Below are 12209 nucleotides of genomic sequence, written 5' to 3' on the forward strand. Positions count from 1 at the left end.
TGATTGGGTGATCCACCTCGGCCTCCTCCCGAGGTCCCCAGCATCACAGCTGCCAGTCTTCAGTCAATTTGAGACACTTTGCATGATGCCAAAGAACAGCTGAAGGCACTAGCTACAGCAAAGGCTATGGGCCCCTGCAACATCCTGGCTGCAGTACTGAACACTTGTGCCCCAGAACTAGCTGCGCCCCTCGCCAAGCTGCTCTGGTACAGCTACAACACTGGCATCTACCAGACAATGTGGAAAATTGCCCAGCTATGTCCTATCCACAAACAGCAGGACAAATCCAATCTGACCAGTTACCGCCCCATCTCAATCGCCCAAGTGATGGAAAGTGTCACTGAAGTGATATCGGCTATAACCTGCTCACCAATACTCAGGACCACTCAGCTCCTGACCTCATTACAGCCTTGGTCCAAACATGGACAAAGAGCTGAACTCCAGAGGTGAGGTGAGAGTGACTGCCCTTGACATCAAGGCAGCATTTGACCGAGTATGGCATCAAGGAGCCCGAGCAAAACTGGAGTCAATGGGAATCAGGGGGGAAAACACTTTACTGGTTGGGGACATACCGAGCGCAAAGGAAGATGGTTGTGGTTGTTGGAGGTCAATCATCTCAGCTCCAGGACATCACTGCAGGAGTTCCTCAGGGTAGTGTCCCAGGCCCAACCATCTTCAGTTGCTTCATCAATGACCTTCCCTCCATCACAAGGTCAGAAGAGAGGATGTTCACTGATGATTGCACAATGATCAGTACCATTCACAGTTCCTCAGATACTGAAGCAGGTCCGTGCCCACATGCAGCAGGACCTCAACAACATTCAGACTAAGTGGCAAGTAACATTCATAGCATACAGGTACCAGGCAATGACCATCTCCCGTTGACATTCCACAGCATTACCATCTGAATTCCCCCCACCATCAACATTTGGCAGGGATTGGGATGGGTTCACCATTGACCAGAAACTGAACTGCAGTAGCCATATAAATACCGTGTCTACAAGAGCAGGTCAGAGGCTGGGAATCCTGAGGCGAGTAACTCACGTCCTGACCTCCCCAAAGCCTGTCCACCATCTACAGGGCACAAGTCAGGAGTGTGATGGAATACTCTCCACTTGCCTGGATGGGTGCAGCTCCAACAACACTCAAGAAGCTCGACACCATCCAGGACAAAGCAGCCCGCTTGATTGGCACCACCATCTACAAACATTCACTCCCTCCACCGCCGACGCACAGTGGCAGCAGTGTGTACCATCTACAAGATGTACTGCAGCAACTGGCCAATGCTCCTTCGACGGCACCTTCCGACCCCGCGACCTCTACCACCTAGAAGGACAAGGGCAGCAGATGCATGGGAACACCACCGCCTGCAAGTTCCCCTCCGAGCCACACAACATCCTGACTGGGAACTATATCGGCCGTTCCTCCACTGTCGCTGGGTCAAAATCCTGGAACTCCCTTCCTAACAGCACTGTGGGTGTACACACGCTGCATGGGCAACAGCGGGCTCAAGAAAGCGACACTCACATCCCTAAAGTTTTTTTTTTAAACTGCAGAACATACCCTACCTGAAAACTCAAACCTCGAGTGGCTGAACTTGCCGGGCAGGCTGGCTCTCTTGCCTGCGGCCATCACTTTTGGCAATTCGACCACGTAGGTGGCAGGTACGTAGATGGGCTTCACTTTCTTCGGCTCCCCCTCCCGGCGGACCTGCCACCAGTCCTGGTTGGACTTCTGCAGCAGGACAAAGCGGTCCCCCTCGGAGATGCAGACCCGCCTGCCGTCCCTGGCGACGTACTGGTAGTGGTACTGGGCCTCCAGGATTGCAGAACCCTGGAGGCCGTGCAGCGACCTCCCACTGCTCGCTGCGAACATCTCAGATGCCGACGGTGAATCGGTGCCTGTCGCGTGTAGATGAGGGACTGCCGAGGGCCATTTCCTGCAACGCAAACAGACACACACAGTGACAATGGGGTTTAACAACCAGACAGGGCCACCAGAAATCGGCAAAGAATATACCAGGGCGCGCGTGCGCAAACGCACCCGAGCATTCGCGTTTCGAAACCACACTGTTCCAGGTCAGCTGGTTGCCCATCTCGCCTACCTTACGACAGTGACCACACTTCAACAAACAAAAGGTACTCCACTGGCTCTGATGCGCTCTGGGACATCCCGAGGCGCCGGAGCAATGAAAACCTTCTATTTTGGGGGCCAAACCATCGAAACCTTCTCCTCTGATCATTATTAAAAAAGGAAAAAAAACAACATTGAGCGCTGCACCCAAACAGCAAACCCAGGGGGAAAAAAAAAAATCAGTGACCCGTCTCACTTAGGCAAAGGGCCCCAAGGGTGTCCCGTAAACCGTGGAAACGGGCTGCCGCAGGGCTCAGCACCTTGACGAGTGGCGGCAAGGTAAATGGAGTGGGCGGGGGGGCGGGGTTGGAGGAAATAGCTATCAGTCAATAACTCGGGCCACAACCACATCCAGTCCCTATTAAAATTACTTTTTTAAAAAAAAAGACAACAGATACTGCAACCAGAATTAGCAGGAGAGTAACAAGTCGATTCGCGTTACCATCTTCTGATTACTACAACACAACAACGACGGACGTCGACCTGCATTTACGTAGTGCCTTCAGCGTGGCGAACCAGCCCCAAGGAGCATAATCAAACACAGTTCAACACCGGGCCGCACAGGGAGCTAGTACTGTCAAACATCGGCTTCTGTTACCACAGGAAGAGTAGTCTGCACTGTATCTCAGTGCACAGACGCCGGGAAGGGATTGATTCCGCTCCCGTCCCCCCTCCCACCCTCTCCCCCCCCACCCCACCGAGCGCAGAGGTTATTAACCCTCGCTCACTGATGACTGACTCTCAGCACAGCGCGGACCCGACCCCAGACAGAAAGCAGCACGGCAGAGTTTACGTGCTCATTTCCATCAGTTCCTCTGAGATAGCAATCGGCAGATTCAGTAAATGCAGAGTCGGTGCACGCAGAGGGCCCTCAACAGGGTGCCAACACTATCTCTGATCTTTCGAATTATTCCTGTTCACACAGGGGCGGTGAACTTCCTGACGGCTTTTAGAGGCTGGAGGTGCAGACACATTAATTATACACACATATATCATGTCTATGTATAGTGTTAAGGCCTTGGAGACGGGGGGGGAGGAGATTGACCAGAATGGAACCAGGGGACGAGGGACTTTAGTTAATGCGGAGAGGCTGGGAGAAGCTGGGGACTGTTCTTCCTCGGAGCAGAGAAGGTTAAGGGGGAGATTTAATGGAGGCGTTCAGAATCAGGAGGGGGTTTGGATAGAGTAGAGAGAGAGCGAGAGAGAGGAGAAACTGTTTCCGGTGGCGGAAGGGTCGGTAACCAGAGGGACACAGATTTAAGATCATCGGTAAAAGAACCGGGGGGGGGAAAAAAGAGGAGGAGAATGGTTATTTTAACGCGGGGAGTTGTTGTGATCTGGAACGCGCTGCCTGAAAGGGCGCTGGAAGCAAATTCAATAGTAACTTTCAAATGGGGGAATTGGATAAATACTGGAAGGGGGATAATTTGCAGGGATGTGGGGGAAAGAGTGGGGACTAATTGGATAGATCTTTCTAAGAACCGGCACTGGTCCGATGGGCCGAATGGCTTACTCCTGTGCTGTAAGATTCTTTGATGAAGAGCTGCCCCTTTTAACCAGCATTTCCCGTTTTTGCCCTCGCATCTCTATAGTCACCTTGCTACATTCAGAAAGGATCGCCAGATAAAACAACAAACACACGCAGCAAGACGTTTCGATATATCACTGCTGACAGGTACCCGGGGAGGCGGTGGCTGGGGGGGGGCTGGGCGTGATCTGAATTTCTCTACACTTGGGGAGCGCGGGACATCACAGTTGGCTGAAGATTAATAAAGGGTCAACACCCGCAGAGCCACGGACGAGGGGCAAGATGTAGAAAATGTCATGTTTTCTGACATGTTACCATGGCTGGTTTCCATTGCACATTGACCCTCATTTCCTTTTAAATAAAGAAATAAGGCGGCACAGTGATTTACTTCTTCCTCGTCTTACAAGAGAAGTAACTCCTTCGGAGGTTAGAAGCCCCCCCCCCCCCCTCCTCCACAAGTTTCTCCCCTTAACTCAAGCCCTCTGATGCTAGGGGGTCAGCACAGATCATGATAGCATTGTGGCTATGTTATTGGAGGGGTCATCCAGAGGCCTGGTACGGACCCAACGGGCCGAACAGCCTCCTTCAGTGTCGTAACGTGGCAGCAATTAATTAAATAAATCGACCAGGAGTCTCGGTAACGGCCGGCACGAAACTACCGGATTACCGTATAAAGCCACCTGGTTCACCGATGCCCTTCCGGGAAGAAAAGCTGCCGTCCTTACCCGGTCTGGCCCACACGTGACTCCAGACCCACAGCGACGAGGCCGGCCCTTAAACTGCCCTCTGAAACGGCTCACCGCCACCTTCGAGGCTACCAAGATCGACCCCAGAGTCCCGGTGAGTCGAGGGCCCCCCTGGGGACGGGCTGGCATTTCAGTGCGGCGTCGAGGGAGTTCCACACCGTCAGAGGGGCTATTGCTGGATTGAGGAGTTAAGGTGTCAACTCGCCACTACTCGATAAAGCGAGGCATCACACAGGTTATAAGGTGACGGGGTAGCAGTGACGCACGTTGGAGAGTTAAGGGTAAGTAACTGAACGGACCTGTCTCACAATATCTGGTCACTTGAAACAGACTTTCTAAAATAAACAGGAAAACAGCAAGATGCCTGCACAGGGAAATAAATAAGTAGGACAACATCAGACCCGGGTAATTAACACAACTTTTGCGATCAGCGTAACAAACCTAGGCTGAGGGATCAGTTAATCATGGTGTAGAGAGGATGTTTAGGTAAATTAGATGGCGATGTTCTTGCAAAGATCAGAGAACAGACGGGCCAAGAAGACTCGTTTGTGGAAAATAGGTTGAAATAAGCACTGCTGGCGAAGATAAATTGACCTTGAACGGATGCGAGGTCAGATAAACCATGAGATCTTATCTTTGCAAATGCATCTTTTAAGTAGCCAGACTGGGATGTGGAAGAAGGGCGGTTTTCAAGAGTAAGTTAGAGAGAGGGCGAGACAGACAACAGAGCAAGACAGCGAGGCCCAAATTCTGTATGTTTCGATCGCCTAGGCTGTACACAACTAAAGGCTGCTCTGCATTCTCCGCTATCGGGTCTTTCTGGCTGACAAGAGTCGCACTCATCGCCTCCGAGTCAGAAGTTCTGGGTTCAAGTCCCACTCCAGAACGCGAGCACAAAAATATCAAGGCTGACACTCCAGTGCAGTACTGTAGGAGTGCTGCACTGCCGGAGGTGCCGTCTTTCGGATGAGACGTTAAACTGAGGTCCTGCCTGCGCTCTGAGTTGGATGTAAAAAGATCCCATGGTACTAATTTGAAGAGTAGGGGAGTTCTCCCCAGTGTCTTGGGGGCCAATATTTATCCCTCAGTCAGTATGACAAAGAGAGATTATCTGATCATTTATCACATCGCTGTTTGTGGGAGCTTGCTGTGCGCACATTGGCTGCCGCGTTTCCTGCACTGCAACAGTGACCACACTTTAAAAAGCACTTCATTGGCTGTAAAGCGCTTTGAGATGGTGACTTACTTGAAATATTGAGGATACAAGTAACATTCCAGTATTAGCCGTAAATCAGGAAATGGAAGGGAGGGAGGAACTCAAGAAATTACAATCACCAGGGAAGTGGTACTGAACAAATTGTCGGAGCTGCGGGCTGACAAGTCCCCAGGTCCTGATGGACTTCATCTGGGTGTTAAAAGAAGTGGCTCGTGAGATAGTTGATGCGTCAGTTTTAATTTTCCAAAATTCCCTAGATTCAGGGACAGTTCCGTTAGATTGGGAAAACAGCAAATGTAACTCCTTTACTCAAAAAGGGAGGGAGACTGAAAGCAGGAAACTACAGGCCAGTTAGCTTAACATATGTCTTAGGAAAAATGTTAGAAGCTATTATTAAAGACGTTATAGCAGGGCATTTAGAAAAATTCAAGGTAATCAGGCAGAGTCAACATGGTTTTGTGAAAGGGAAATCATGTTTAACCAATTTATTGAAGTTCTTTGAGGGAGTTACATGTGCTGTGGATAAAGGGGAACCGGTGGATGTATTGTACTCGGAGTTCCAGAAGGCATTTGATAAGGTGCCACATCAAAAGTTATTGCAGAAAATAAATGCTCATGGTGTAGGGGGTAACATATTGGCATGGACAGAAGATTGGTTAGCTTACAGGAAATAGAGAGTAGGCATAAATGGATAATTTTCTGATTGGCAAGATGTAACGAATGGTGTTCCACAGGGATATGTGCTGGGGCCTCAACATCTTACAATTGATATAATTGACTTAGATGAGGGGACCGAATTTGCCGATGACACAAAGATAGGTAGGGAATTAACTTGTGAAGAGGACATGAGGGGGCTACAAAGGGATATAGATAGGTTAAGTGAGTGGGCAAAGGCCTGCCAAATGGAGTCTAATGTGGGAAAGTGGGAAATTTGTTCACTTTGGCAGGAATTCAGAAGAGTAAGAGGCGATTTGATTGAAAGATACAAGATCCTGAGGGGTCTTGACAGGGTGGATGTGGAAAGGATGTTTCCCCTTGTGGGAGACTCTTGAACCAGGGGTCGCTGTTTAAAAATAAGGGGTCGCCACTTTTAGAAACATAGAAAAATAGGAGCAGGAGTAGGCCATTCGGCTCTTTGAGCCTGCACTGCCATTCAAAACAATCATGGTTGATCATCCAAACTCAGTACCCTGTTCCCGCTTTCTCCCCATACCCCTTGATCCCTTTAGACCCAAGAACTATATCCAACTCTTTCTTGAATATATTTAATGATTTGGCCTCAACTGCTTTCCGTGGTAGAGAATTCACCACTCTCTGGGTGAAGAAATCCCTCCTCATCTCAGTCCTAAATGGTTTACCCCTTATCCTTAAGACTGTGACCCCTAGTCCTGGACTCCCCCACCATCGGGAACACCCTTCCTGCATCTAGTCTGTCAGAGATGAGGAGAAATTTTTTCTCGCAGAGGAAAATGAGTCTTTGGAATTCTCTTCCTCAAAAGGCGGTGGAAGTCTTTGAATATATTTAAGGCAGAGGTAGATAGATTCTTGATAAGCAAGGGGGGGGGGGCGGTGGAAGGTTATCGGGGGTAGGTGGAAATGTGGAGTAATCTGTTCAGCCATGAACTTATAGAATGACGGAGCAGGCTTTAAGGGCCGAGTGGCCTGCTCCTGCTCCGAAGTCGTATGTTCATCTGTTTGTATGAACTGGCTCTTGGCAAGCCAGGGAATCGAGAGCTTGACAAGTGGTTGACTCAACAATTCGGCCTGAGTAACATGCCGAAAGAGCGTCTCTAATCACGCAATCAGAGCCCCAGCATGACGTACCAAACACGCTCTGGGAACTGCACGAGACAGCAGTCAGGTGTCACCACAAAAAAAAAAGACGCGAGATCTGAGATTAAAAATTTATCCCATTCACTAAGTTCGCTCGTAAGTCAAGGCTCCCCCAACTCTGGGCCCCCCACCCCCTGCGCACCCGCCACCAACCCCACTCCCGTCGCTTCTTGGCGTCCGTGCCCTCAGCACCGACGTCTGTCGCTTTCCCGCTCAGTGCTCAACCCTTGATAAATCACTGGTCAGGCCTCAGGCAGATTTGTGACCCAAATCCAGGCACCGCACTACCCGGCAAGAATCTATCAAATCAACAAGGTTGAAAGATGCGACTGAGCCACCGCACCCTCAATCTCCTTTGCTCCAGGGAGAACAACCCCAGCTTCTCCAACCTAACCTTGTAGCTAAAACCACCACACCCCCCCCCCCCCCATCCCCGGAACCATTCTGGTAAATCTCCTCTGCACATCCTTCCTAAAGTGTGGCGACCAGCAGAACTGGACACAATACTCTAGTTGTGACCTAAGCAGAGCTTTATTAAAAGGCTCCTGGAATAATACTGGAGAATGGGCACTGCACCCCCTCCAGGGCCAATGCATTCCCTCCTGAGGTGAAGTGCCCAGGGGTGAACACAATTACTCCAGATGAGGGCTTATCTGGGCTCTGAACGAGCAAGGCTCGCGCCTGAATTAACTGCACTGGCCCTCTTTTCGCAGAGGTCAAGCATCATGACTGCACAGCAAGAAATCATTGCTTTTCAGGTTAAAATGAGTCACTGGGTCTCGGATAAAACCAGAGCGGTCGTGGCTTTTTGTGACAGGTGTGAATGCAAAGGAAGTGCACCAATTTTGACTCATTTCCTAACACCTCTCCTCCACTTGCAACCAAAGAGATGCTTTAATTGAAATAAACACTTTGCAACGTCTGGCTCACCCCTCCGTCTAATTATTACATGCTTTTTTTCCCCCCCCCCAAAGTTACACGCTAATCTCTGGTCCGTGAAACATAAGGCATTTGGTTCTGTGCGCGCCTGTATTTCCCACTCACTGGTTTTCTCTCGTCACAAATTTGGGCCTGTCGCAGGTGTATGCTCAGGTTCGGTGGTGTGAGTTGCTCCCTTAAGTGATCTGCCTGCCTGCTTAATTTTTATTCTTAAAAAAAGTCTGAAGTTTTTAAAAAGGAAAAAAAAAAAAAATCGCAGGGAAAAGAGCAGGGGAGTGAGACTAACTGGTAATACTTTCACAGAGCTGGCCGAAGAACGATGGGCTGAATGGCCTCCTTTCTGTGCTACACTATCCCAAGTCCACTCCGATTGCGCCACGTCTGCTGGCAAGGTAGAGGGGACCAGGGAACTTCGATTTGGATCGAATCTCAGTGTCTTGGGTGTCAAGATGTGGGTAGAGAGAGGAGAGAAATTTTCAGGGAGGGAATTTCAGAGCTTAGGGGCCCCAGGCAGCTGGAGGGACAACGACCGATGGCAGAGCAGCAGAAATCAGGGGGGCGGGGGGGGGGAATGCACGAGAGGCAAGAATTGGAGGAGCTCAGAGACCGCGGAGGGTGGTAGGGGCAAGAGGAGGTTACAGAGCTAGGGAGGAAGGGGGGGGGGGGGGGCAATATCTGCAGAAAAGTGCAAACTACTTGACATTTGCAAATGCAGAAATAAATCACAAAATTTTTTTGGGGGTGGGGGGGAAAAAAAAGCAAATCTGCACAAATTTTGCAACCAGACAGATTCCCTCCATTCATGACAACAAAGGGTCAATGAGGAGCTGGAGGTCCCGCCCCCACTCCCCCATCCCATTGGCCAGCAGCTCAACCAGCAACCCCGCCCCCTCGCGGCAAGCGCCGCCGTCCGATTGGTCGCCGCGGCCGTCGATCAAGGAACCTTGAGGGAAGGAGGGGGGGCGGGGTGTGAGGGGTGGACCGGCCCGGCCGATTGGCCCAGAAGCCCGTCCGTCACGGAGACGCCGCCGTCGGATTGGTCGGGGCGCCCGTCGATCAAGGACCGGGGCAGCCCGCCCCCCCCCATCTGCTCACAAGCCCGTCCGATTGGTCGGGTATCCCGTCGATCAAAGGAGAGGGGGTTGGGACAGCCCGCCCATTGGCCCACAAGCCCGTCCGTCACAGAAGACACCGCCCTCTGATAGGTCGGGGCGCCCGTCAATCAATCAACGCACCCACGCCCTCCCCCTGCCCATGCAGTCGGTAGCCGCTGCGCCAACTGCCAAACTCCGGGCTTTAAAGCGGCTTAAAGTGGCCGGTTATCTTACGCTACCCCCGCCCCACGCCGCCGCCTCCCTCAATTCGAAAGTTTGATTTTAAAGCAGCCAGTCATGTTTATTTTGTTTTTTCCTTACCTTTCCGTTACCTGCCTCGGCTCCGCTGACGAACGGCCTTTGGCACGCTGCCTTGATTTGACGTCGACGCTTTAATCACGTGATGCTACCATGTGACTCCCCCCCCACCCCGCCGCTGAAGCCGCCCTGGGTCTACAAGCCGGCGGCTCCTGTCACGTGTGAGGGGGCGGGGCATGCGGCCAATGTGAGCAGCAGCAACAACAACAACAACAACAACTTACAATTATATTTATAGAGCACCTTTCACGTGATCAAAAACGACCCCCCCCAAGCCTTACTTGACGGCAGCATTAAACCCGGACAACATTTTGACACCGTGTCCACCGAAGGAGAGGTTAGGGGCAGTCGAGCACAGGTTCAGTCAATCAACAACAACTTATACTTATATAGCACCCCTTTAACGTAATAAGACATCTCAGGGCGCTTCCCCCCCCCCCCCCGGGGCGCATTGTAAAACGAGGCATTACGCCGAGCCACACATTGGAGATATTAGGTCAGATGACCAAAAGCTTGGTCAAAGAGGTAGGGCTTTAAGGAGTGTCTTAAAGGAGGAAAGCGAGGCGGAGAGGCATAGGGAGGGTATTCCAGAGCTGGGGGCCCAGGTAACTGAAAGCACGGTGCCAATGGAGGAGACATAAAAGTCAGGGATGCAGATGATGGCAGAGTTAGAGAAGCGCAGATATCTTGGAGGGTTGTAGGAGCTGGAGGAGGTCAGTTAAGACACGGGCAGCAGAGTTTTGCATGACCTCAAGTTTATGGTGTGTAGAATGTGGGAGACTAGCCAGAAGTGCATTGGAATAGTCAAGAGGTAACAAAGGCACAAGCGAGGGTTTCAGCAGCGGAGGTGGAAATAGGCGGTCTTCGTGATGGCTGAAATATGAGGTTGGATGCTCATCTCAGGGTCAAATGTGACACCGAGGCTGCGAATGGACTGGCTTAATCTCAGACCTGTTGGCAGGGAGAGGAATGGAGTCGGTGGCTAGGGAACTGAGTTTGGAGCGGGGACTGAAGACAATGGCTTCAGCCTTCCCAATATTTAACGGGGAGGAATTTTCTGCTCGTGCGGTACTGGATGTCGGACAAGCAGTCTGATAATTTAGCAACAGTGGAGGAGTGGAGAGAGGTGGTGGTGGGGTAGAGCTGGGTGTCGTCAGCCTGCATGTGGAAAGTAAGGTTCTGCTTTTGGGTGATGTCGCCGAGGGGCAGCACGTCAATGAGAAACAGAAGGGGGCCAAAGATTGATCCTCAGTCCCCAGACTCCCTCCACAACCCCCCCCCCCCACCCCCCCGCAGCCGATTAGCCTCCATTACCCTCTCCCCGGCAACTATCTGAGGGCAAACCAGACTGACCTTGTTTGTTGTCTCTGACCCCGTGGCAAGTTTCCCCTCCGTCTATCCACCCCTGTCGCTGGGACCACTGATCTCCACCTCCATGACATTGCCCGACTCCAGTCCAGCCTCAGCTCATCCACTGCTGAAACCCTCGTCCAGGCCTTTGTTGCCTCTGGCTTTGACTATTTCGTCACTCTCCCAGCCGGCCTCCCACCTTCCACCCTCTGTAAACTTCAGCTTGTCCAAAAACTCCGCCACTCACGTCCTTACCCGCACCAAGTCCCGTTCCACCATCACCCCCTCCCCCACTCGCTGACCTACACTGGCTCCTGGTTAAGCAACTCCTTGATTTTAAAATTCTCACCCTTGTTTTCAAATCCCTCCATGACCTCCTCACCCCCTTCCCCTCCAGGGCTCAGGGTTAGGGTTAGGGCAGATCTGCCTTCGGGCAAATGGAATATAATGTGGAAAAATGTGAGGTTATCCACTTTGTTAGGAAAAACAGAAATGCCAAGTATTTCTTAAATGGAGAGAGATTGGGAAGTGTTGATGTCCAAAGAGACCTGGGTGTTGTTGTTCATAAGTCACTGAAAGCTAACAGGCAGGTACAGCAAGCAATTAGGAAGGCAAATGGTATATTGGCCTTCATTGCAAGATGATTTGAGTTTAGCTGGAAATAAGTTTTGCTGAAATTGCATAGAGCCTTGGTGAGATCGCACCTGGGGTGTTGCGTACCGTTTTGGTCTCCTTACCACAGGAAGGTGTTATGTTTGGGTGAGAAGGGTGTCGAGGGTTCCCTCTCAGTCTTGGTCTTCACCTGGTCTTACCGTAACAGGGTTTAATTTTAAACACTGTGTTTTTAGCTGCCCCTCGGTGAATCCTTTTTCACAGCTTTCCAATTTTTCTTCTTCTTTGGCCTCCTTGTCTCGGGAGACAATGGGTAAGCGCCTGGAGGTGGTCAGCGGTTTGTGAAGCAGCGCCTGGTGTGGCTATAAAGGCCAATTCCAGAGTGACACGCTTTTGCACGGGTGCTGCAGATAAAATTGGTTGTCGGGGCTGTTACACAG

The 12209-nt window shown here is 51.1% G+C and overlaps 1 protein-coding gene across 3 annotated transcripts in view; it reads right to left on the reverse strand.

Annotated features, from left to right (window-relative positions):
* LOC137361894 (rho GTPase-activating protein 27-like) overlaps positions 1 to 9913 on the reverse strand; it is an 11335-nt gene extending 1422 nt beyond the window's left edge. The window contains exons 1-2 of one of the 3 annotated variants that reach the window (XM_068026497.1): positions 9811 to 9913; positions 1569 to 1939 (exon numbers count right to left, since the gene is read on the reverse strand). In XM_068026497.1, coding sequence (XP_067882598.1) covers positions 1569 to 1875 — 307 coding nt within the window. In that variant the 5' untranslated portion in view covers positions 1876 to 1939; positions 9811 to 9913. Of the gene's footprint in view, positions 1 to 1568; positions 1940 to 2575; positions 2775 to 2861; positions 3007 to 9810 lie in introns of those variants that run through there. The other 2 variants (XM_068026498.1, XM_068026496.1) reach the window with 2 other exon arrangements.
* Positions 9914 to 12209: the final 2296 nt, after the last annotated feature.

The sequence above is a fragment of the Heterodontus francisci genome, unplaced genomic scaffold, assembly GCF_036365525.1.
Source record: "Heterodontus francisci isolate sHetFra1 unplaced genomic scaffold, sHetFra1.hap1 HAP1_SCAFFOLD_1222, whole genome shotgun sequence".
Lineage (NCBI taxonomy): Eukaryota > Metazoa > Chordata > Chondrichthyes > Heterodontiformes > Heterodontidae > Heterodontus > Heterodontus francisci.